We start from the raw sequence: 25,188 nt of genomic DNA on the forward strand, positions 1-25,188 counted from the left end.
TGTGTGTGTGTGTGTGTGTGTGTGTGTGTGTGTGTGTGTGTGTGTGTGTGTGTGTGTGTGTGTGTGTGTGTGTGTGTGTGTGAGAGAGAGAGAGAGAGAGTTTACTTGCCCTGCATGGTAAGAGACAGACCTCTGGGGCTACGTGTCGTGTCCTGACAGACAGTTTACCTGATAGCTAAGTGTAACCGAGTGTTGCTTAAATATTTTATGCCTCAATATACTATACTGCATGCTTTTGATCAGTTGTGTATTGCTGATGCAATTTCAGTTTGCGAACCACCCAAACAGTAGTCAAATTGTTGGATGTGAAAGCACTGAGCATTTAACTTGCACTCTGATTTCCATATTGGTTCCCCTTAACCACATGCTGATTCTTTTTTTTTTTTTTTTCACACACTGCTGCAACCACCATTTAAAGTATCCACCATCAATAAAGTAGGAAACTATTTTTAAGTGAAGGCTTTATCATATTTCTTGTTTGAGATTCTTTTTTTTCTCCCCCAGACTATGAGAACATTAGTCATGACGAGCATGCCCACTGAGTAAGTACGCCATTCAGTTATAGTGGCGTTTAGAAAAATGTTATTGACTTTAGATAAAAAAAAAAAATGACAATCTACTTCTTAAACTTCAACTTTTTTTTATCTTTTGAGTTAGTGAATATTTGTTAGCAAATTGATTTAAAAAGGTGTCATGTCATATTTTTGTTTGTACCATTCCTCTCTTTTAGGAAGCAGCATACAGTGCTTCAGGTGGTAAAAGCACTGGGTGGATTTTCAGTTGTAGATCAAGTATGTGAAAGCACAACTCATGTGGTATCTGGGAGTCAGCGGCGCACTCTAAATATTCTATTTGGCATCGCCCGGGGCTGCTGGATCCTGTCTTATGAATGGGTATGCATATAATTTGCATGTTTAAGAGTGTTTTTTTTTCTTTCTTAATTTTGTTTTTTCTACACTTATGCAGTATTCTAAAGATTGGAGGACTAGATGTAATAGTCCACTGTGACTAGCTAACATCCAACTAGTTGAATATTTTTTATTAGTTGACTGGTTGAAAGCCATTTTATTAAGTTCATTTAACCCTTAAAAGAGTAGACCTGCTAGAGCTGCCACCACTCTCTTCACTCAGTGAGGACAGTGTGTGACCCTTAACAGGTGAATTAGTCAGCTCAAACGGGTAGTCTATGCCTAGTAAATAAATGCAGGTATTGTCTTTATGCTCATGCTGTTTTTTGTATTATTTTGTGGTTATATTTGTTAAAATGCCACATTTAAGTATCAAAATGAAGAATTGAAATTGGCTTAATTCATTCAAAGTCAAATTTAGTTCCTAACCAGTCGATGACTAATGGTTCCTGACTAGTCGGCTAATTATTTTCATTCGTCATCCAAACCCTACAGTAGTCTCCATCTTTTATCTTTAAGTAGATTCTGTGGTGTTTGGAGAAAAGACAGTGGGTTCCAGAGGAGCCGTATGAACTTTCAGACCAGTTCCCTGCAGCACAGGTGAGTACCAGCATTGGCTGTCTTTATAGCAAGGGAGCAACACTGCCTGTTTTCAAGGGGAGCAAAATTTAACTTGTTGTATTTTGAAGTATACCATATTAAAAAGATTACATAAACAGCTTTCAAGTATTTCAGCACAACAAAGTACTACCACTGATACATAACACATGCAAACAACTAGTATGGCAGAGTGAGGAATATCATCTTGTGAGCTCATCCCAGGTCTCGGTATGTTTTGCATTGTAAATCATGTTTAACCAGTTTTGTTTTAAGACCTTCATGTTCATAATAAGAATAAAGTAAAAATCTTAAAAATATACTCTTTCTGTTATTTGTGGAAGTAGTTATTTTAAAATGCATTTTTGCCTTTTTTTTTTATTTCTGTTATATTCCGTTTTTCACTCATGTCAATTTGTCAAAGTGGGTGTGATAGTCATCGCCATTGTGATCAACACCGTGATAATTCAGGATACATGTTGGACTTTTTCTTGTGAGTTAGAACACATTAAAATTCTTTTCTTAGAGGCATAGCTCATAAAGTGACTTACACAATAATGCATTGCAGTCCTGGAAATGGTTAAACTGAGCCAGCTGCTGAGTCGTTTAACTCTAAACAATAATTAATTAACACAGACCTTTCAAACATAAAAAAAAACTGTAAAAATCCTTGACTCATTTTCTTCTTCATACATATTTTGAATTAGAAGAAGTAAATTTGAAATGAAAATAGTTTGGGTTAAACTTTTGCTCAAAGGAAGACAATTATTATAGGCGTCATATACTACAAAACCTGTAATACTGTGATATAATGGTGTCATCATCGAAAAAGTGGAATATAGTGTGATATTAATTTTAGATTATATCATACACCCCAATCCCAGACTGCTTTCAGATTCTGACTCTGAAATTAATAAAACTAGTAAAAACCAAAGCAGAGGAACTCTGTTGGAAACCTTCAGTTTTTTTATTGCCAGGCATTTGTTTTCAAGCTGTATATGCTTCCCCCAACATCCTGTGTATATCATGGTTGTTGTCTCTTGCTGAAATTGTCATTCATGAATCACTGTCTTCTACCTCTGAGTGTTGATGTGTCAACACAATTCCTCTTGAAACATGGTAGGTTTTATTGTGATCAAAACTGTTTCTCTCCCCATGGCTGTTTATTATGCCTCTCGGGGATCCAGAGTTTGGTGCGCTACATGCTTTTAAGTTTTTCTGCAGCAGGGGTGGGTTGTTGTGTTGCTTACAGGATTTGAGTGAATGGTAGAAATTCATGACAGTAGTGCTGCTTAAAGAAGGCATTCTCAATGAATTTGAATGAATTCCAGCAGTCGTAAACTATTTGTATGATCTAAATACTTGATTTGTAGATGCACAGTACCGCCATTACAATGTTGTTATTGCTTGAAAATGTGAAATGTCACCTTCCAGTACTTTTTATGCGGCTGCACACCCAGCCATAGCTATAGTCACTAGAACTGGGATTTGTATTTGAATTGAGTCTTTAGCAGCTTTTAGTAACCATAATAACATTTAGTATCAAAAAGCACTAAACAAAACACGCAAACACATATGATTGTAGTGTTTTATATTTATTTCTACAAGATGTGAGAAATAAAAAAAACAAAACGGTGTTTATAAAGTTGTGATCTGACCTAACTGTTTTCATTGTGTTACTTCTTATAGCTTACAACTTACGATTTCAAAAGGCAGTAAATTGCAGTTTTTCATTTGCTTGATAACCAAGTTCAAGTGTTTAACACTTGGTACACCATTGGGACAAAAAACAAAAAGTGGTTTTAAAAAAGAAAAAAAAAATTTTTTTTTCTTTTAATCTGGAAAAAAAAACTGTTTTAGGAAAAACTTTCTTGCTGTTTAAAAGTTTAAAAATTGCTTAAATAAAAAATGATAGTACAACTACTCGATAATATTGTAATTACCGTATTTTCAGGGGTAAAAGTCGCATCTGTTAAAAAAAAAATGCCTCTTGAAGAGGAATAACCCATATATAGGTTGCACCGGAGTATAAAGTCACACTTTTTTTTCTGTATTATCAGCTCTTTGCTTTGGATTCTTGGGGATTGTTGTACAGTATTTTTTGTTATTGCATTTATTCGTTTATTATTAGAGTTTATTTTGTTTAGTGCTTTAATTCCTGGGAAATTCCTACTTAAATAGACATTAAAATTATTAATATCAAATGTGTGATTTTTCAGTGTATAAAGTTGCACCGGAGTAATGAGTCGCAGGACCTCTCAAACTAGTAAAAAATAAAAAATCTTACACTCCGGGAAATACGGTATGCGTTTCCTTTCTTACAGTGCAATTTAAATGTCAAGAAAATAACTTGTATCCAGGAATACAACAATGTCAAACGCAACACCACTTTTGTGTTTTGATTTTTTTTTTTTATATATTAACTTTTGACCTGATACATAAATAACAATGTACATACATACTCTGCTAGGAAAAATATGTTATCTTTGAGAGATATTTTGTGTTTATTTTTAGACTTACATTTTTCTTACACATCTCCCACAAGTTATAATAAACTCTTACAGCCTATTTTTATACAACCCACCTACATGTTGTACCATAGTCTCTTTTTTCACAATTGCATATGCAGTTATGACCTAACTATAGTTAAATTCAACCTTTTTTAAATTCTAAATCATGAAATAAATTAAATTAATATTCTACTATTTTATTATGGTATCTCCTGCCAAAGTTAGGTAGCTGACTTTATTTAATGCAGTGATTGTACTGATAGTATCTATACGAGGTCTGTGAGAAAAGAATCCGACCATTTTATTTTCTGCAAAAATATATGGATTTGATTCATATGTTTTTACGTCAGCCAAGCTTGAACCTTCGTGCGCATGCGTGAGTTTTTCCACGCCTGTTGGTTGCGTCATTCGCCTTTGGGCAGGCTTTGAGTGAGCACTGGTCCACCCCTCTCATCGTTGTTTCATTGCGAGGAAATGGCGGAATTATTTGGGCTTTTTTTCCATCTGAATTTTTTCAGAAACTGTTAGAGACAGGCAGCTGGAAACCATTTGAAAAATGTATCTGGCTTTCAGTGAAAATTTTACGGGCTTCACAGAGAATAAGGAGTGTTACTACAGCTTTAAGGACTGCCCATAATGGCGCTCGGCGCGCCACCATCGAGAGGCAGAAACCACCACATAATTTCTAAACGGATGGCTGTGTGGAGCCGGGACCGTTGGGACAAGAGGACAAGTTGGGACAAGCCCAGCTCTCCACAATTTCTGTTATACTCACTCGACTGGTAAGCACTGAAAGCCAAGATAGGCATGTCCCAACTTGTCCTTTAACACTCCGAAATGGAGGTGTTCCTTTGTCTCGCTCCATCAGCGAATCGGTCGTGACGCGCGAAGCCTCCGCGCAGCTTTCCGTGACAAAATCTCTTGTTAAAAGTGAAATCTGCCGGAAAATGGCTGATGTCCAGCTCTTGTGATAACCAGAGAAATTGCACACGATGGTCCCGGCTCCACACAGCGATCCGTTTAGAAATGATGTGGTGGTTTCTGCCTCTCGATGGCGGCTCGGAGTGCGGCGCGCCGAGCGCCATTGTGTGCAGTCCTTAAAAAACTGTAGTAACACTCCTTATTCTCTGTGAAGCCCGTAAAATTTTCACCGAAAGCCAGATAAATTTTTCGAATGGTTTCCAGCTGCCTGTCTCTAACAGTTTCGGAAAAAAAGCCCAAATCATTCCGCCATTTCCTCGCAATGAAATGACGACGAGAGGGGTGGACCAGTGCTCACTCAAAGCCTGCCCACAGGCGAATGACGCAACCGACAGGCGTGGAAAAACTCACGCATGCGCACGAAGGTTCAAGCTTGGCTGATGTAAAAACATGAATCAAATTCATATATTTTTTGCGTAAAATAAAAAGGTCGGATTCTTTTCTCACAGTCCTCGTACATACCATAATCGACACATTTACATTATTGACATTTTTCAGTGTCCGTTTGCCTGTCTGCATTCAGTTTTTTTTTAATCCACTGTCGGCTGTAAGGCTAGAAAAGGATATAGAATTGCCCTCTGTCTGTGTGTGAGTCAATCACATTTGCTTGTTATATAATAACTTGAACAAAATTTGTCAGATTTTTTGTTACCAAATCTGAGCTGGAAATCCTAAATGAGTGTATCTTGGACACATTTGAATTTGAACATGATCAGGTTTTGCCAGGAACATGTAATATACTGTTACCGCTGTGAGTTTTTTTTTTAATGTATTTGTTTATTTTTTTTTGTCTATCAGCCAGCTTTTTTTCATAACCCTAATCAATCAGCCAAAAGGGAAAAAAAAAAATCTAGATTTGGTCTACACGCATTATAAAGAAGGTACATCTGGAGGGCCGTGCAGCACCTCAGGAGAGGAAAACGGGGAACCATCCTGTATACAGTAAGGATGGACTCTTGACCTCAACTGAGGAGGCAATTGGGCACTGGAAGGAAGACTTTGAGGAACTCCTGCATCAGACTGGAGCGCCCTGTGTAGTAGAGGCAAAGCTGGAAGCTGATGGGGGATCATCATCAATTGCCCTGGCGGAAGTCACTGAGCCAGTTAAACAACTCCACAGTGGCAAAGCCCCGGGGGTTAATGAGATCCATCCAGAAATGTTGAAGGCTCTCGGTGTGGAGGGACTTTCTTGGATGAGACGTCTCTTCAACATTGCGTGGAGGTCTGGGACAGTGCCAAAGGAGTGGCAAACTGGGGTGGTGGTCCCCATATTTAAAAAAGGGGACCAGAGAGTGTGTGCCAGCTACAGGGGCATCACACTACTCTGCCTCCCCGGTAATGTCTATTCCAGGGTGCTGGAAAGAAGGGTTCAGCTGATAGTCGAACCTCAGATTGAAGAGGAACAAAGCGGGTTCTGTCCTGCAGCTGTTGCCCTTTCGACCTGATCCTGGATAAGCAGTTGAAAATGAGTGAGTGACATTATAAAGAGGTGAAGTCTGAGGGCATGTACTTGTGCTGCAGAGTTGCAAATATTCTTGTTAACTAAATCCCAATTTGGTAGCAATGTTAAGCCAGCAACACAGCTGGTTGTTTTTACTTTTACATTCAACTTCAGAACAAAAAAGACATGCTGCAGTGAATATAGCTCCTAATTTATCTACAAAAACTGATTCAGACAGCATTAAGTCAAATACCATGGTACAAAATAACAACAAGGGGTGCTTAGTGCACAGGTGTCTGCTTTATATATATATATATATATATATATATATATATATATATATACACACACACACACCAAAGCAGGATCAACACCAACTTAAAAGCATGACCTCAACATCTCTTTCCATTATAATGTTTGAGATGTTATCATGAAGTGCACTGGTACCCACAGTTTATCAGACAGTATTTTGCCACTTTGTGTAATACGAGTGAGATGGTTCAACGGGAACTTGAGAAATCTGCTGGTCTGATCATCATTGTCGTAGACTTGAGTGAGTACCCCGAGCCTTTCCAGTAGTACCATTTGATTCCATTGAAGCGATTTGAGTTTTGCCCATGTTGGTAATACATTCCATTCAAATTCGAAGGACCACAGGCATCAAACCACCAACCTAAAATATCAAGCATACATTGTCAATTTAAAATGTAATTAATGACAATACATACAAGTTAGTTCTTCAAGATGGTTACTGATGATTTTATATATGGGGGGGGGGGCCTTGTTCATTCCCTGTGTCTAAATCCTAAACTTGCGGTGGGGGTTGAAGGCAGCAGAGCACCCAGATGTTGAGCATTTAAGGCTTTTGTTGTTTTTTTTGCTCAGGGACACTTCAGCAGTCACTCACAATTAAGGATTGAACCTACTGACTTTAGTGGGCCCCATATTAGACACTACTTCTTGCTGCCATTTGAAGTGGCTGTGGTGTGTCGCCATTTATAAGGTATTACTATGGAGATGACAATACTGGTAAGAGAGCTGAAGCTCTAGTTAGTGTCAGTATTGTTTTCTACTCCATTATGTGGAGAAGTTTGGGTGGTCTCCATTTACTCAGATTAACTGAGTCCATTAACCATGCACAAAGAGCACCTCAAGGGTTGTGGTGGCAGATCAGCACCACTCTATTCTCTGATTCTGTGTCATTCAACCTCTACTGCATACGCTGATGGACTCTGTGAAAGACGCCTCAAGGAAAAAAAAGTGTTAGGCTTTTCGTGCTTTTATGCGTACTTGGCAGACCTTGATTCAAATACAGAAAGAGACAAAATTTTGGCAGAGTCACTTTTCAGGGATTGTAGAAGGACCACTGAGATACAAGAAGAGAGAGGCGGAAAAATCTGTTCCCAGGCTATTAGTGTCAGCCACTGCAGGGACTGAATTCCCCACTAAGTTGATTAGTGATCACCTCTGAACTAATGGTACTCTTTGACCTGGCCACAGAAATACAAGAGCTTTTAAAATGTCCTTGTAGATTCTTGGTAGAGTGCCAAGGATGTGTTTTGGTGGGAATTTGTTTCCAGAATAGATGACTATCACAAATTGATGTTATTCTATTTTCTTTGTGAAAATAATTCCACAAATACATAGGTATAAAATTCTGTCTCTTACCTCCTGTTGTGAGTTGTGAGCACTTGCAAACACATTTGTCATTGTCTGCATCCTTTGTACTGAAGTCACTTCCTGGCTGCCCAATGCTACTTATTTTGCCTGCTGTTCCACTGTAGCCTTTAAGGTGTATCCTGTAGAAAGGAAAATAAAGTGGGGAGGAGGAAGTCTGTCATAGTCGTTCCTTAAAAGAAAAACTCTAACAAACATACTTTATCCTTATGTATACTTCCACTTTTTTAGTGCTGACAAACAAAACTTTTGATGGTTTCAAAGGCAAAATCTAAGGCACTGCATCTTCCATCATCACGGCTTTTTTAGATTGAAACTGTATCTCACATTCAACAACTGGTAAAAAGACTGAAAGTGAAGTTGTGTTATAATACACTATCGAGAAGAATTTCTACACTTTTGTTTTTTTTTGGGGGGGGGGGGGGGTGTGAGTATATCTTTGTCAGAAAAAACCTACCTGTAATTTTGTGCTTCACTGTCTAAAGAAAACTGATCGTATTCTGAGTATCCAGAGTTTCCTTCCCAATCACTCAGGTGGATCCTTAGCTTGTATGGTTGTTTATTTGTCAGTGTGGAGACAAAATCGTTTCCTAACCAGAATTCACCTGAAGGTTCTCCAAAACCCTGTGAAAATCCAAAAGAAATTTAAACCACATTAAATTGCCAAGCAATTAATACATAAAACTGTCTACTTCCATGTGCAGTCCTGCATAGTATTTTTGGCACTCTTGAATTTTATCTACAGAATTTAACATGCTCAGAAATAAATACAAAATAAACCAATTTTGTATTATGAAAATATTTTACACAATATCAACTGTCCAAAATTACTGAACAACAACAAAATCTTTTCATACAATGAAATGAAAAATACAGACATAAAATGGACATCTGACACAGCAATTGCTACCTTTTAATTCCTTTATACTTGTAGTAGTCATTTCTTTCACTGCAAGTGTTCTTTAGAAATTCAGGGGATGGCGACATGAATGTTTCAAAATCATTGAATGTTTTGGATCTCATTTACATCAACCATTAAGAAACAAAAACTGTGTGGTACTGTATAGTAAATCTGACTAGATTAAGAATGTTTCCATAAAAGAAGGCAGATAGTGAGGGAAGCCACAAGTGACAACTGAATTGAGACTACATTTAAAATATGCTTTTTAAATATTTTCTTGTATTAAAATCCTTCTCTATTCCTTTCCACTAAGCTTTGACTGGTGATGCAGCAGAAAAACATTACACAGAAGCTCATGTTATGGGTATTTTGGTGGCTTCCCCCACTAATCTAATTTATGTTTGGTCACTCAGTGTTTGAAAACGGCCTGCTTTAGACAGATTTACTATATATCATTATGCTGTTTGTAATTTTGTGACTCCCTGTCTTGTCTAAAGAAAATGGTATGTGAAAGTGATGATTTACTGTAAATTCATCAAAGGGTGACAACAGCTGTGTCACACATACTATATATTATATCTATAGTTTTTTTTTAATTTCACCATATTAAAAGACTTTTAGGAGTGTCAATAATGCTGAGCAAACTGTACTTAGATTTGCTGTTCTGTTGCAAGAATTCAAAATATTAATTTTCACTCAAACTTGACAGTTTTGTCCTATAACTGCAACAACTCACTAAGGAAATTATACTAGCTTTTGCATGAGAGCTAGTTGTAAGAAAATATCTTATTCAGTTAACTTGCTTTGTGTTTGAAATTAAGGAAACTATTGGTTTCCTATTGGCTCTTTTATCTTCTTCTTGGTGTGGGAAAGGCCTGGCTCAATTTGTGTGGGGACTCATTTATGTAAAGTATAGACTTTAGTTCATAGGTCATGAATGAGATCCATGTAGACTTATTATTGTTTGACAGATTGGAAGTTTCTGTGGTTTCACAACTTTTGCTTATCTTGGTGAGATAAAACCACCAAACTTCATCTGTCACATAATGCTAGCAATGACCTTTATTTGAACATATTTGTTTATATCGTGGTCTTTCTAGCTAAACTGGCTTTTGAAATACTTTCACTTGATTGCCAAAACCAAATCTGGATACCACCTTGTACACTTGGAATAAAATCAGTAGCCTAGGTGATATATTGTTTTTAAAGAGAAGAATTTCTGCTTGATGGCATTTACCATTTTGTATTCTTGCCACGTACGGTGAAAGTCAACACGGCCATCAAAACGTTTTTGTAGTACTGTCCACCCACCTCCCTCCGTCTCCATGTCACAGAAAGCCTTTAAACACAAACAAACGGAGTTACTCTAGCTAATAATTCCAATTTACCTTTCAGTCAGGAATTCATGCTTCTTTGGAATTTCACAATTCATTATTATTTCAGTTTGTTTTAAACACATAAAGATTCAGGGAAGGCATACAGGTTGAACTCCAATTCTATAGCACTGAAAAGTATCTAAGGAGATCACAGATTAGCTCAACCATGCACGCCACTAATGGTCTGCTGACTACATTTTAGTTTAACTTCACTAACGTCAAATAGTATTCTTTTGTTTACTGAACACTTCACTCAGCAATGTGTAGTGTTCTTGCATTCACGGGTTTATGTGTGTATGGCTGAACATGTCATGACATTGAATATTAAGAATGCAACACACTCAAAAATGCAGACTTTCAGTTTTAAGTTGAATCCATGTGCATTCACATTCAGTGAATAAAGATTTACCGTTTTGTCATCTTCAGTTCTGGCTCTTTTCTGGAGTTTTTACCTTCATCAAGTGAAATATATGCTCAGTTGAGTTCAAGTCAAGTGATTAACCTGATTGCTTTTGTAACTTGCTTGATTGTTTTTGTCTGTAGTTGCATCATCAACTCGAAGGAGTACTCAGTGCATACTTTCACCATGGTATGAATGGCGAACCTTTATTTTCCTCACCAACCTGACCCATCAGATCTTTGTGACTTCAAAGGATGAGAGTCTTTAAAAATGACATAAAAACTAATCTTGCAATGATAATACATTTTAAAAACCACCATAATTTGCCCAGCTCTTTACATCTGATTGTTAAATTTAGCACAATTAAAGTGGCTTTTTCAAATCATATGTTGGGTAGTAATAAGTTTTTATTTTTACGTAGGTGATTATGGTGAAAATTGGTAAAATTGCTTTAAAAAACACTCATCGGTTAAAAACTAGGGACTGCATATGTAAAGTACTGCAAGTCCTATAAGTTGGACAGGAATTTACAGTAGTTCTAAATACCCACAAACAAACTTGAAAATCTGCACTTTATACTTATTACTTACTTTATACTCCAATTTGCTAGTGTAAAAAAGTTAAAATAATAAAATGGTCAATGGCACAGCATTCACAGATCTGACTATAGTCAGGTACAAAAATGCTTGAACAGTGACAAGTTTTTATTCTGTACACCACTACAATGTAGTTTAAATTAAATAGTCAAGATGTACTTATAGTGTAACCTTTAACTTTAATATAAGGGGCTATTGCATTAAACATTTTAGAATTACACCCATTTGAATACAAAGTCTCTATTTTTGGAGCTCTTAAGTAATTGGATAAACTAAATACAGGGATGGTTGTTCTACTTGCAAAAAAAAAAAAAAAAAAATTGCTGGTGGTTTCCTATTTAATCCTTATCTTTATTTTGTCCAATTATGTACAGATTCTGAAAATTTAGGGATTATATACAACTGGTTGTAATTCCTAAATGGTCAATGCAATATTTTTATTACACATAGAATTAAAGCTAAAAATCTTCACTAAGCGGATATCTGGATTGTTTATATTTCAGCCCCACTATAGTGGTGTACAGAGACAAAATTAGATGGTACATTTACTTATTGCAGTTGTAGTTGCAGAGTGCATTGCTAGTACATTATGTACTTGAACTTAAGACAGTCTGACACATGCAGATGCACTTTACGAGTAGTTACCTTAACCTCCAGTGTTGTGTTTGGAATTGTGAGAGTATACACTTCAGTTTCAGTGTTTCCTGACTTGAAGACAGCAGCACAGTCAGTATATGTGCTCGGAGTGTCCTGCATCATAACAGGTTTGGTCTCTACAGAAAAAAACAGTCATGTTATACTGCACAGTTCTTCTTTGATAAGTTGACATCTTCCATTGAAAGCTCACATTCATTGTTTCGGTGTCACTAGCATTTTTTTATGTGTGGCAGGTAGTAAGTAGGTGGCTTCTTTAAAGGACATGTTGCACGTTTTTTTAATGTCCCAGTTAGCAACACAACAAAGTATTCATGACTGTAAGTCTCCGCACACATGCGCTCATAATTACTGGTCTCTGATGTTTTTTATTGCTCTCCCTGGGCAAGATATCAGGTGCATTTCTGGAAAACATCTCGCTCGGCAATTCTCTGCATTTCTCGGCGTGTGACACATTTTAGAATGAGCAGTAAAATCCCAGTGACTAACTGACAAATTGAAATGAACCTGCTCCATCCGGAAATGGAACTTCTGCGCTTTTATTTGAAAGTGATGGTTCGGATTTACAGAGGGCACACTTCAATCCAAAACTCTTTATTCAGAGCCTATCGCATTTTGGAGCTCAAAGTATCATGATGCTGCTGTTTGTGTCACAGGATGCTGGTTTACTGCTGCTGTGGTCATGGACGTGGACTGTCTCCACCACGCTGTTTTTACAGATTGCCTGGACACACAGATGTATGTCTCATATTGGAAAAACTCAGAAGACTGTATTTTCAGGAGATAATGGACTCTCTATCTAATGTGCCACAGTCGTGACAGAATTTCAGCTGAAGGCAGAGCTGTGATTGGATGTTATGCGTGTGCGATCAGAACCTGAAGGAAAGTGGACCTGGAAAATATTCTCTGGCCGGCTATCCATACCTGAGGACTAGTGGAACTTGAAAATGATCTCTGGCTGTCGGTCCGAGTGAGGTCTAGTCGACCCTCTCCTTGGCTGGTGATCGCGAGCACATGCAATGCCTGCATAGGGGCTTCTTTGATGTTGTGGACTTTTTATTTGGAAATCTTAACAACAGGGTCAGTGTGGCATGTTAATTTTTTTTCTTTTGTTTTGTGTTCCTTTTAATGGAGCTTTCAGTGTAAGTAAAATTTTTGTTTTGCTTTAAGAGAGTCTATGGATATGTGTGTGTGTGTGTGCAGCACGGTATTTTAACACGCAGCTCAGCTGTTTTATTGCCGCTGTGAACACTCCCACTCACTCACTCACTCATCTTCAACCGCTTTTCCGGGTTTGGGTCGTGGGGGCAACAGCTCCAGTGGGGGACCCCAGACTTCCCTTTCCTGTGCCACATTGACCACCTCTGACTGGGGGATCCCGAGGCTTTCCCAGGCCAGTGTGGAGATATAATCTCTCCACCTAGTCCTGGGTCTTCCCCGTGGTCTCCTCCCAGATGGACGTGCCTGGAACACCTCCCTAGGGAGGTGCCCAGAAGGCATCCTTACCAGATGCCCGAACCACCTCAGCTGGCTCCTTTCAATGCGAAGGAGCAGCGACTCTACTCCGAGCTCCCCACAGATGACCGAACTTGTCACCCTATCTCTAAGGGAGACACCAGCCACCCTCCTGAAGAAGCCCATTTCGGCCGCTTGTACCTGTGATCTAGTTCTTTCGGTCATGACCCAACCCTCATGACCATAGGTGAGAGTAGGAACGAAGATTGACCAGTAATTAAACAGCTATAACATGCAGGTTAAAATGGCTACTGCGCTGTTTTAACCATGTCAGCTGTATCATTGCTTTTGTTGGATGTGGAATGTCTCTGTGGTATTGTTTTTCACAAGCAACATGACACAGATATATATATATATATATATATATATATATATATATATATATATATATATATATATATATATTTTTTTTTTTCCCCCCCCCCCCCCCCCCCCCCCACAGTTACATACAATACTTATAGTGTTTTGTTGGATGGTCACTAACAGCATCTTAATTGTTATGATTTCAGTGCAACATGTCCTTTAAGTTAAATACAGCATGACCTTACATTATTGCCCAAAACACTCAAATGAGTAAAGACTTGAAAATCATATGTAGTGTTTATTTAGTCAAGTGGCCATTCATGTATGCAGACCTGTGAGTGTGACACTGATCGAATTAAAATGTCCATGCATAAAAATGTATGCTTAATCTAATTTGTAGTCATTGCATGCCCAGTCGATCCACCTTGAGGTGTAGTCATAGAGATTGTGTGAATGAGGTTGTTCATGGTATCTAGTAGATCCAGTTGCTGATGGTGAAGGATGGTGTTGTTGGAAGAAACTCTGAGCAACTGTTGTTCCAACTGCCCTATGATGGCTGTCTGTTTCTGTATGAGAGCCTGGATGTCCTTCTTTTCATCCTGAAGTATCTTGAGCTCCTCTTGCCGCTGCTTCTCGAGGTCTTCCACTTTCTTCTCCAAAAAGCTGATGAGAAGTAGTTGATATTTTAGAAGTGAGCTTTTCATTTGCTTACAAATTACATTGACTGGACTGACTGCAACCTATGTTTTTCTTCTTCTTCTGCTTTATTCCTTCTGGGTGTGTGGGGGGGGGGGGGGGTGCGCCATATAATTTAATATTCTTACCTGTTCCTGTCATTCAACTTATTTATTTCATTGGTTTGGACAATAAGTTGTTTTTCCAACTTGTTGGTTGACAAAGAATTCTCAAGAAGTTGGCGCTCCAATCGAGTTGTATGGTTAATTACCTTAGAGAAGAGAGAATAAGATGGAGATTGAATGCATCTCTGAACACAAACAATGAAGAACACCTAAAATTACTCTAATATTGCCCCAAAGAAAGATTAGTTCACAGCTACGACCGGGATATATCTCAGTGAAAATAGGACAGAATACGTACATATATTTTGTATATCCGCAAACACATACTGATAGGTATTAGGTAGTTGTGTGTGTGTGTGTGTGTGTGTGTGTGTGTGTGTGTGTGTGTGTGTGTGTGTGTGTGTGTGTGTGTGTGTGTGTGTGTGTGTGTGTGTGTGTGTGTGTGTGTGTGTGTGTGTGTGTGTGTGTGTGTGTGTGTGTGTGTGTGTGTGTGTGTGAGAATGAGAGATTTCTGTTTTATTTTGTTTAGTATGCAGTTAAAATGTTTTTGACAGTTTAGGGAAAAATAATGCATGGAAACATTGAACTTGCTCCAAAAGAACATAATGTTTTGCATGTGTGCAGTCCTGCTCAGCATTGTATTACATATTGTACAATATACAATATGTAATAATGTCCAAAGTAACTAATTTAAAACACCAAAAAATCTGTTCATCCTGTATGTAAAGAGCCTTACATGTGTCACTCTGTGACTCTGTGTCCACAGCGGGTCACATGGTTCTGAACAGTCTGAAAATAAACTTAACAATTAATAATAAAAATAAAGCTTCTTTGTGTTTATTGACAGATCGCAAACCAGCTTTAGAGGTGCATACCAACTGTATTAGAGTGTGTGGAATCATGGCATTAATTATTCTAAGTAGGTATAATAAGAAGATGAAACAATAAAATAAACATCTAAATAATCTAAATCTAAATAAATATCTTGACAGTATTAGAAAACAGCACAAGTTTGATAGTTTTAACACAATCATACAGCACTTTTAAATCGCTGACACCAGTACTTTATAGTGAAATTACTCAATGGTAAATGTGTCTAGAGTAGAGGATTCTCAAAAACTGAGTGACCATGCAAGAAGGAGACTGTGATGGTGGTAGTAAAGGAATATTATTAAAAACAAACCTGTCAAAAAGCATTCATTATAGCATTCTTCGTGTCATTAAGTATCTACATAAATTTATGCATAAAGGTCTTGTGCTCTGCTGTTGATCATAAAACAGCCGTTTTTTTTTTTTTCATTTTTGCTTTGTTATTCAGTGAGTACAGGAACTCTGTGTGCCCTTTTCATCATGTTGTAAAATGTACAAACAGCATTTCTACTAACTAAATGGAAAAATGTGACAGGAAAGAACAATAAAATTCCAACAGCACAAACATTCCTAAACACTGGAAAGTTTGTAGGGTTTGGTTCAAGGGAGACTTTCATAGAGCATGAGGTCTTTGTAAATATATATATATTTTTTTTCTTTGCACATACAGACATATTGAAATCAGTTCTGGGGTTGGGGGGCCTCACCTTCAATTTCCCACTTTGGAGGAACTGACCTCAGCAAAAAGCAGGTTGTTTACATGGATCCCAGCTATGTGTCTCTAATAGAGCTGTTGATGTGTTTGAACAGACGGATGTCTGATTGTGACAAACTGATCCTTTCTGTGGGAATACAAGTGTGCTAATAACAGGAAATGCTGTACAGTTGGCTCACGTAAGGTCATTGGTGTGTTAGCCGTGATAGTAAATGGGCACAGTTGTTTTCATCCCTCTCAGCTTATTTTTTTAAAACACTCTAAATGTGCATTATTTATTGGTGTGAAAAGCGGAGAGTGCTCAGACCTCAACCATAAATTAAAGGTAAAAATGTGACATTAAACAGGACAAAAGGTCAATAGGAAGATTTGAGCCATATTTTCACCAGGTGTGTGTAAAATTCAGAATTGAATTGAGAATGATTCTTGAATTTCAGGTCAGTTGTTGAAACAGAGTTGACAATCATTTCTGAGGTAGCAAGCAATTCTGTCTGAATTTTGCACAGTCGTGTTTTTCTTTTCAGGAACATGTTTTATATACATTGATGCATACTGTGGCTATTTAAAAAGCAAAACAAAAAAGCCACACACCCTTTAACGTTTGCATGTTTTTGTTTTCATCCACCAACCATAAGTCCAGAGGGACGGGGTATAGAAATGCATTTTCACCAGTTTTGAACTGGACACCTGAAGTAAGTGTTTGTGGGTCATGTTTGAATTTGAGTGTGATCAGATTTCATGAAGGCCCTCTAAGGGCTGCTCACTTTTGTGAATATTCTTAATTCATGTGCCGATGATTACTTGAATAGAATAGAATTAAACAGACTTTCAATCAGTTTGAACCAGACATCACAAATGAGAGTTTCTTGGAGGAATTTGATTTTAAGCACAGTCAGGTTTCATTATTCTTATTTTAATTCATTATCCACCAGCACCAATGATTTTAATTCATTTGAAGCTCTGTATTAAAAAAAAAAAAAGAATGAAAAAGATGTATAATCCCAAGTGTACATGTACATGCTCCAGCAACGCCCATGACTGGAATAAACGGGTTTGGAAAATAAATGAATGAATGGATGGATTATCCCAAGTGTATGTGTGGCTATTTTATAGTATGTGGTACTCTTTCCTTTTAAAAACATGACTGTGAATTAAAACGCCTCTGAAGTATTGTCTTACCTGTGCTTCCACATTGGTCAGCTTTCTTGTTTGTTCTGCAGTTTGACTTAACAGGTTTGCTCCCATTTGAATCATTGTAGCTGTGTGATTGTGTACAGCAGTCTGTTGGATTTGGATCATGTCCTGCTTCATGCTGTCCTGTATGTAGCTCTCTAGCTGCAACACAGACAAATGACATTCATCCTGAAGCATTTATAAGTACCGTAATATTGATGAGACTCACCAACTGGTACAGTCCCAGTTTTGTAATGCATGTTATTTTTGAACCAAACAGCTGTTTTCAAAGTTGCACATCTGGGACAATCTGTCACTGTAAAATTGGCTGCAGAACAGCTCCTTGGCTGTGCTGGTGCTATTGGATTTTAAAGTCCTAACTCAAACCAGTGTTTGTCAGAAATGAGAGAGAGAAGACGTCACATGTTCGCTTCCTCATCCTGTTAGATCAGGAACGAAACATTTGTTTGAGTGGCCACTGTACTGTGACTGGAACACAGGTTTTCCAAAGTTGCCCTCACAAATTACAGGCAAATAAGACAAGTACTAATTTTATGATGCCTCATAGACATGCGTTGCTTTTGGAGTGTGGCTATGCTTCTTACAGGAAATAAGTAAACGTTAATAATAATTATTTGCACTCAAAGTTGAAAACACCAGTTAAAAAATAAATAAATAAATAAAAAATCTCCAGGTAGCAGATAATGGAACATTTTGGTTTTTTTTGCTGCCTTTATACTCATATGTTAAGAACTCACCAGGTCTTGTTGGAATAAATTACTTTTTGAGTTCTTACTTTGTCCACTCTTGAAATTTGCTATTTATTTATCAAAATAAAATTTTTGTATTGATACTTTTTTGCCTGGGTGGTTGCCATCTAGAACCCAAGGAGGTTGCATGGTGTCGTGGATGCGGGTAAGTGTGGCACCAGCTTATGCTCCCACACCTGACTTGACACTAAGAAAAACTTTGTTCTCTTAATATAATTGTCTCTTGCCTATTCAGTTGAGCCTGTTAGATTGGCTCAAATAGTGAGTATAGAACTTCTACATTCATTTTTTGGGTGTGAGTTTGAATATTAGGTTGCATAATTATTGCTTCCATTTCTTAAAATGAGGCACTTGTGGTCCCGGGTTTTTTATTTATTTATTTTAATGGCTAGTCGTATTATGTGTGTATCCAGATTACTAGACCACTCAACCCTCCATCCATATTAACCAAGGCATTGAATATGTGGATGGAAGGACTTAAATCCTGCTGACTGTCAAATCACACAATCCTCTCAAGGCTGACAGAGTCTCGGGCTAAATCTTTTTTTTTTTTTAATTAATTTGCTTTGACACAAGCGAGAGATGTTTGTTATTCTTTCTACATCACGTTGTCTGCTTGAGTCCTGCTTGTAATTAAAAGAACGTATAATCATTGGGTGTGCAGTATGATGCTAAACCTGCTTGCTGATAAGCAATTGGAGATGGTATACATGAATGCTGCACTATTATTTTTTTAAATTTTTTATTTTACTGCAGCATCTCTGTGTAGAAGTGTATTTTCTGTCTTTTCAAGTGTTTCATATTGCCTGCTGTCAAATATTTTGGAAACATTTTAAAAATTAAAACAGGAAGTTCACTCATAGTTGTCATAAAAATGTGGAAAGTATTCTGTTGTAATGTTTTCCTCAGCAGGCAGTTAAGACATGATAAATTCATGAACTGACCTACGACGATACAATACATTCATTTCAATTTTATCACGTTCTTGATTATATGAAACGTATGACCCACAGAATTATTACTGCTCTCCGGATTCTGAGCATCACTTCCTTCAGGGTGGAAAACAGTTTAACATCTCATCTCTACGAGATTTAATACCATCCACCTAAAGGTATTGCTAGAATTAGAACAGGACCAATCATTAAGTTATTTCCTGCGTGGTGTTCCTGAGTGGTAATCTGGTCACGCTACTTGTAAACAGGATGTAAGTGTTGAGTGAGAAGTTACATCCTTCTTGACAGTATGACTGCGAACGAGCATCACTTCAACTTGTTTTTCCATCTACAGTATGTTTGCATGATCACTGTGGTTATTTACTTTTCAGTCAGTAATGAGCCCTTAAATAGCCCTTTCTTAATTAATTTTTCCTGAGGTAGAGGCCACTAACAGCTGCAATTAGTGCTAATTTGTTTGTCTCCCTTTCATGACTTTCAATTTGTTTGATATCCACGTGAGGATGTGTGGAAGTTTGTTACTTGATCTTTGCCAGGATATATCATTTACTATCCATAATCTAATCAGTTGTGCGATTTGCTTGTTTTCGATAACTGTTTCTCCTTCACATGCAAGAACAAATGGTTGTTGTCAATTTTCAACAGGATGTGCAAGATTTGACTTTCAGTAGCTCAGCAGCAAAACACTGCCATCCAAAAAAAAATGTAGGTGAACATTAATTTTCTGTCAGCATCCTGAAAGTGTGACAGCAATGTTGTTGTTTTACTGGTAGCTTTCACACGATAGTGACGTTCCTCAAAATGAGCGCTTTAAAGTGTCTTCAAGCTATTTAAAGGTTTACGCCAAATACGACAGGTGCAGTGGAGGTGCTTAATACCATGTAAAACCCCCTCTAAGTAAAGACAATGTATGTGTGTTGCGTATTTCACCACTTGCTTCCTCCTATGCATGATTATATTTTACTCATTAAAAAAGATAATTGTATCATACATTGTGGGAAAAAAATCTAGCATACAGTTTGAAAGATCAAAATAAAACATGATGGTGTAATGTTAAATAATCGCGATCAGATAACATCTTACTGTTTGTAATATCCATTATTACTTAAAAATTAAATCTTTTAAATTGTCCTTAAAATTGTGCTGATTTTAGGACTTGCCTACCTAGAGGTAGATACCAAATACTATATAATCTTCAATGTTGAATGAAAAAATAATAGTAATATTGAAAGATTGCACCTAAATTTATTGACATACAATTACTTAAATGTGGCATGCATCTTAATATTTTAAATTGTGAGAAGTGTAACTTTATAGTCACCTCAGTAAAATGTGAGAAACAGGACTTGAAATGTGAGTTATTTGCATAGAAAATAAATGTTTACAGGCTTTCAAAAAAACATAGGTATCTGTAAAAGTAGGTAGTATATAGCAAAGTAAAATCTGAAATTTTGTGTATATATGCAGTATGTAAATAACCCAATAGCAATAATACAGCACAAATGGAGCTGTTTTAAGATGTGCAAGTAGTTCTTGGCTTAGTTCTGCTTTTAGGTCCAATACTATAACAACCATACAGGAAAAATAAAAGTTTCTATGTCTGGAGTGCTGCTATGTCCTGCTCCATGTACAGTATATGGTAATTTCACAGGTGGGCTGTCAGCTTCACACCTTAGCTGCGATTTCCCCCAGTATCTGTGCTATTATCTTCTCATATGTATTTAAGTTACATGAAGCACAGTATAACATATGTTCGGCTTTGTGCACCGGTTAAGGCAGCACGTCAGTTTGCAGCTGTAGGTGCAATTGCTCATGGCATCTAGAGCATGAAAAACATCAAATAAGAATATCCTCTGAGTTGTTCTGTGGGATGGATCAGAGCAGCTTTTGTTACGAGATGAAAATGTGTGATCAAGCTGTGAGATGGTCTCAGCTTGTCACTGCTCATCTTGTGTAGTTTTGAACATCAATCGCACTTCAGTAAGAAGAGACTGAGCGAGGGAAAAGGCAGTTTGCATTGAAATTAGCAAACTGCAAGGGAAATGTGAACCTTTAATTCAGATATTTCATCACAAAAGGATTACAGTGCTTCTGGAAAGTATTCACTGTGCTTCACTTTTTCCACATTTTATGCTACAGCCTCATTCCAAAATGGATGTAATTCATTTTTTTCCTCAAACTTTTACTCACAATACCCCATAATGACAATGAGAAAAAGTTTTGTTTTTTTGTTTTTTTAGATTTTTGCAAGTGTGTGTGTGTGTGTGTGTGTGTGTGTGTGTGTGTGTGTGTGTGTGTGTGTGTATATATATATATATGTGTATATATATATATATGTGTATATATATATATATATGAACCCAAGAAATCACATGTACATAAGTATTCACAGCCTTTGCCATGAAATTAAAAATTGAGCTCAGGTGCATCCTGTTTCCACTGATCATCCTTGAAATGTTTCTGTAGCTTAATTGGAGTCCACTTGGGGTAAATTCAGTTGATTGGACATGATTTGGAAAGGCACACACCTGTTTAAATATAAGGTCCCACAGTTGACAATGCATGTCAGAGCAGAAACCAAGCATGAAGTCAAAGGAGTTGTCTGTAGACCTCCAAGACAGCAATGTCTCGAGGCACAAATCTGGGGAAGGACACGGAAACATTTCTGCTGCTTTGAAGGTCCCAATGAGCACAGTGGCCTCCATCATCTGTAAATGGAAGGAGATCGGATCCACCAGGACTCTTGCGACAGCTGACTGGCCGCCTATCTAAGCTTGACAATCGTGGGGGAGGGTCTTAGTCAGGGAGTTGACCAAGAACCTGATGGTCACTCTGTCAGAGCTCCAACATTCTGCTGTGGAGAGAGAGAAAACCTTCCAATTGGACACCCATCTCTGCAGCAATCCACTGATCAGGTCTTTATGGTAGAGTGGCCAGACGGAAGCCACTCCTTAGTAAAAGGCAAATGGCAGCCCACCTGGAGTTTGCCAAAAGGCACCTGAAGGACTCTCAGACCACGAGAAGCAAAACTCTCTGCTCTCATGAGATAAATACTGAGCGCTTTGGCATGAATGACCGGCGTCATGTTTGGAGGCAACCAGGCACCATCCCTACAGTGAAGCATGGTGGTGGCAGCATCATGCTTTGAATGTTTTTCAGTGGCAGGAACTGGGAGACTAGTCTGGATTGAGTGAACGATCAATGCAGCAATGTACAGAGACATCCTGGATGAAAACCTGCTCCAGAACCCTCTTGACTCTGACTGGGGTGATGGTTCATCTTTCAGCAGGACAATGATCCTAAGCACACAGCCAAGATATCAAAGGGGTGGCTTCAGAACAACTCTGTGAATGTCCTTGTGTGGCCCAGCCAGAGCCCAGACCTGAATCCAATTGAAGATCTCTGGAGAGATCTGAAAATGGCTGTGCACCAATGCTTCCCATCCAACCTGATGGAACCTGAGATGTGCTGCAAAGAGGAATGGGCAAAACTGCCCAAAGATAGGTGCACCAAGCTTGTGGCATCACATTCAAGAATTTAATCTGTAATTGCTGCCAAAGGTGCATCAACAAAATGGAAAGTTGACAAGACAAATACTTTTTGAGAAATTAGTGATTTTAGCTAACCAGTAAACAATGGACATTGTGTTATAATGTACCATGGACGTTTGGGGTTTTGGGCTTTTAAATGTTGTTATTGTGGTTCATGTTAGTTTAACAGTGTTGTTAGTGTTATTGATCTATTGATTTTGTAGTTCAGTTGGTTTAATCAGTTTAGTTAAGTATTATGTTGGTACCATGAGTTAAATGAGTATTGCTTTTGCCACCGTCTCCTTGTCAAATTGAAAGCACCTGCTTACAGCAGAATTCAGAAAAGGCAAACAGCTGTGCATGCATGCATGTGTGCAATTTGTATCATGCACAAACAGGGGAGAGCTGACATATTTTGGGTCAAGGATGAACGGTGCTAAAACCAAACGTTGATAGGAGTAATATTTTTGGAGAAGCTATGTATATTAGCTAACAACTCTGAACAATGGACATTGATGTTTACATTCTGGACTCGCCATTCTGGACAAGCCAATCCAACAGAAGGCAGTAAATAATCTATATATTACAAGCATGTTTGCGTGATTTTATTTCATAAGTTCAATGTAAGTGCAGAATATATTTGTAAATATGTTAAAAATGCATGGATGACACAAGAAAGTGAAAACACTTATTTCCATTGTGGTCCATTTAAAAAATCAAATGACAAGATAGAAGTAAAAATAAAATAATAATTATAATAATAATGATAATACAGGTAGTGATGATGATAATAATAATAGTGCGTATATGATAACAAGAACCTAAACAATTTTTAAATACATTAAGCTAGTAAATTAACATTAAAAATTACATAACTAAAAGGAAATAATAGGGTTGAGTTCTTCAAAAAACTGTAGAGGTCTAAGGTTCTAAAAACATTATGGAATCACACACCATTCCAACCTATTACAGAATGAAGTGGCTAAGGATACGTACATCCGTATCTTCTGCGGGACTGCTAAAGGTACGGACCGAGGAGAATAAGCGAAGTGCGCAACACATCTGCGCATGCGTGGGTCAAACGGGGGCAAAAATTCCAACTACCAGACTCACACCGCTCCCATTGAATTTCGTATACAGTAGCATTAGCGGACTGTGAAAGTTAAGGCTTACAGGGATTGTTTCAAAGGCTTTAAGCCTTAAACGACGCATACAATAATGACAGGTGCGCAGGGGTACGGACATATTTGTGCATTCTGATTGGTCGGTAAGACATAACGTCACCCTCCGTATCTTTAGAACAGTCTCTGTAGATACGGGTCCGTACAAGTAGCCACGGCCATTATAGAAACTTTGTGCAATTTATTACCACCATTGAAAAATGTCAGCTACCTATTTTATAAACACTACCCAATCTAGAGCCCGTGGGTCCCGACAGACAACTCACTAGTGTGTCTATATATATATATATATATATATATATATATATATATATTTAACATGTGGGTCTTTTTCGAAATTGCAATTGTGGAAAATTAAACAATTTGGTATGAATACTGGTGTTACATAGCTACAGTTTTGGACAGTCGCTCTCTTTAATGTCTATGTTTTCGACTTAAATGGGTTTTGCTGCAGTAATCTCACTGCCCTCTGTGTTCGCAAATTGGAAGAAAACAGGCATGTTGTCACTTTATGATGAAGCTTTTCAGATTTTTGGCTTGCCTGTCTGAATCACTGTGATTAAGTCCGTCTGTGATATCATAACCTTTGACATGCTGTGTTGTCATGAGAATCAGACACAACTTTACCTTAATTAGCCACTGCGTGTTGTTCTCCATAATGATCTCCAGTTGCTCCAACCTCTGAGCTGACTCATCATCGTCTAGAGGACCATCCTTTTGAACTTGATTATTGTAGTTGATGTTGGACGTCTGGCAATTTTCCTGCTCGGGCAGTAGAAATGTGTAGCTGCATGGGCCGTTTTGGATCTGATATTGTCTCTTTCCCACAATACTGTCTGAACTCTTCTTATATCCTGTCCCCAGACCAAGGCAGAAACTTAAAACTAACAAGTCCACATTCAGCATCATTATAGTGGAACTATTGACCCAATAAATAAGGTCTATACAAATGTAATTCCTGGAGTTTTTTAGGTGTTGCTCGATCTTCTCTGTTGATGAGGTGTGGTTGCTCCACAGCATCCAAGTGTAAACAATCCTCTTGAGGCTCTGCTGGTCCTTTTTATTAACGCTCAGTGGTAGGAGGAGAAAACGCCAACAGGAATTGGAGGTAGTGTGTCATTCCTTCATATGATAGTGCCAGGCTTTTAAAAAGTTGGCCTTTCATCAAGCCCCCAACCACTTCTCTGAGCTGCCTGCAGCCCCTCTGATTAGCTGACTGAATTGAAACCACTCCTCCTTCCCTCAGGCCAGTTACTGTGAAAAGAAGTGGAGATTCCTTTGTGTTGTACATTCACATCCTAAAAAACAGATGCGCAAACTACGTTTGACTATATACT

At 37.9% G+C, this 25,188-nt stretch overlaps 2 protein-coding genes across 3 annotated transcripts in view; one reads left to right on the top strand and one right to left on the bottom strand.

Moving 5' to 3' along the window:
* mcph1 (microcephalin 1) overlaps window positions 1-25,188 on the top strand; it is a 65,902-nt gene that overhangs the window by 25,070 nt on the left and 15,644 nt on the right. The window contains exons 11-13 of the mRNA XM_034184619.1: window positions 505-542; window positions 731-893; window positions 1,431-1,508. Coding sequence (XP_034040510.1) covers window positions 505-542; window positions 731-893; window positions 1,431-1,508 — 279 coding nt within the window. The remainder of the gene's footprint in view (window positions 1-504; window positions 543-730; window positions 894-1,430; window positions 1,509-25,188) is intronic.
* On the bottom strand, window positions 6,765-25,025 carry angpt2a (angiopoietin 2a). Of its 2 annotated transcripts, none has more exons than XM_034184621.1 (9): window positions 24,479-25,025; window positions 17,424-17,579; window positions 14,684-14,805; window positions 14,284-14,522; window positions 12,039-12,160; window positions 10,253-10,354; window positions 8,572-8,738; window positions 8,106-8,236; window positions 6,765-7,110 (listed from the first exon to the last, which is right to left on the bottom strand). In XM_034184621.1, the coding sequence occupies exons 1-9, from the start codon at window positions 24,869-24,871 to the stop codon at window positions 6,938-6,940; spliced, it is 1,605 nt and encodes a 534-aa protein (XP_034040512.1). In that variant the 5' UTR covers window positions 24,872-25,025; the 3' UTR covers window positions 6,765-6,937. The 2 variants fall into 2 exon arrangements, with proteins under 2 accessions (XP_034040512.1, XP_034040511.1); XM_034184620.1 differs by having other exon boundaries at window positions 12,033-12,160.

This window comes from Thalassophryne amazonica, chromosome 13 (assembly GCF_902500255.1).
Source record: "Thalassophryne amazonica chromosome 13, fThaAma1.1, whole genome shotgun sequence".
Lineage (NCBI taxonomy): Eukaryota > Metazoa > Chordata > Actinopteri > Batrachoidiformes > Batrachoididae > Thalassophryne > Thalassophryne amazonica.

What these genes read in the sequence shown, in the direction of transcription:
- angpt2a (XM_034184620.1), bottom strand. Translation starts at nt 24,871, where the DNA reads ATGCTGTGGAGCAACCACACCTCATCAACAGAGAAGATCGAGCAACAC. An exon ending in CGTGGCAAGAATACAAAATG is followed by an intron (nt 8,739 to 10,252) that starts GTAAATGCCATC and finishes GGATTTTCACAG; the next exon opens with GGTTTTGGAGAACCTTCAGG. An exon ending in AGTGAAGCACAAAATTACAG is followed by an intron (nt 8,237 to 8,571) that starts GTAGGTTTTTTC and finishes TCCTTTCTACAG; the next exon opens with GATACACCTTAAAGGCTACA.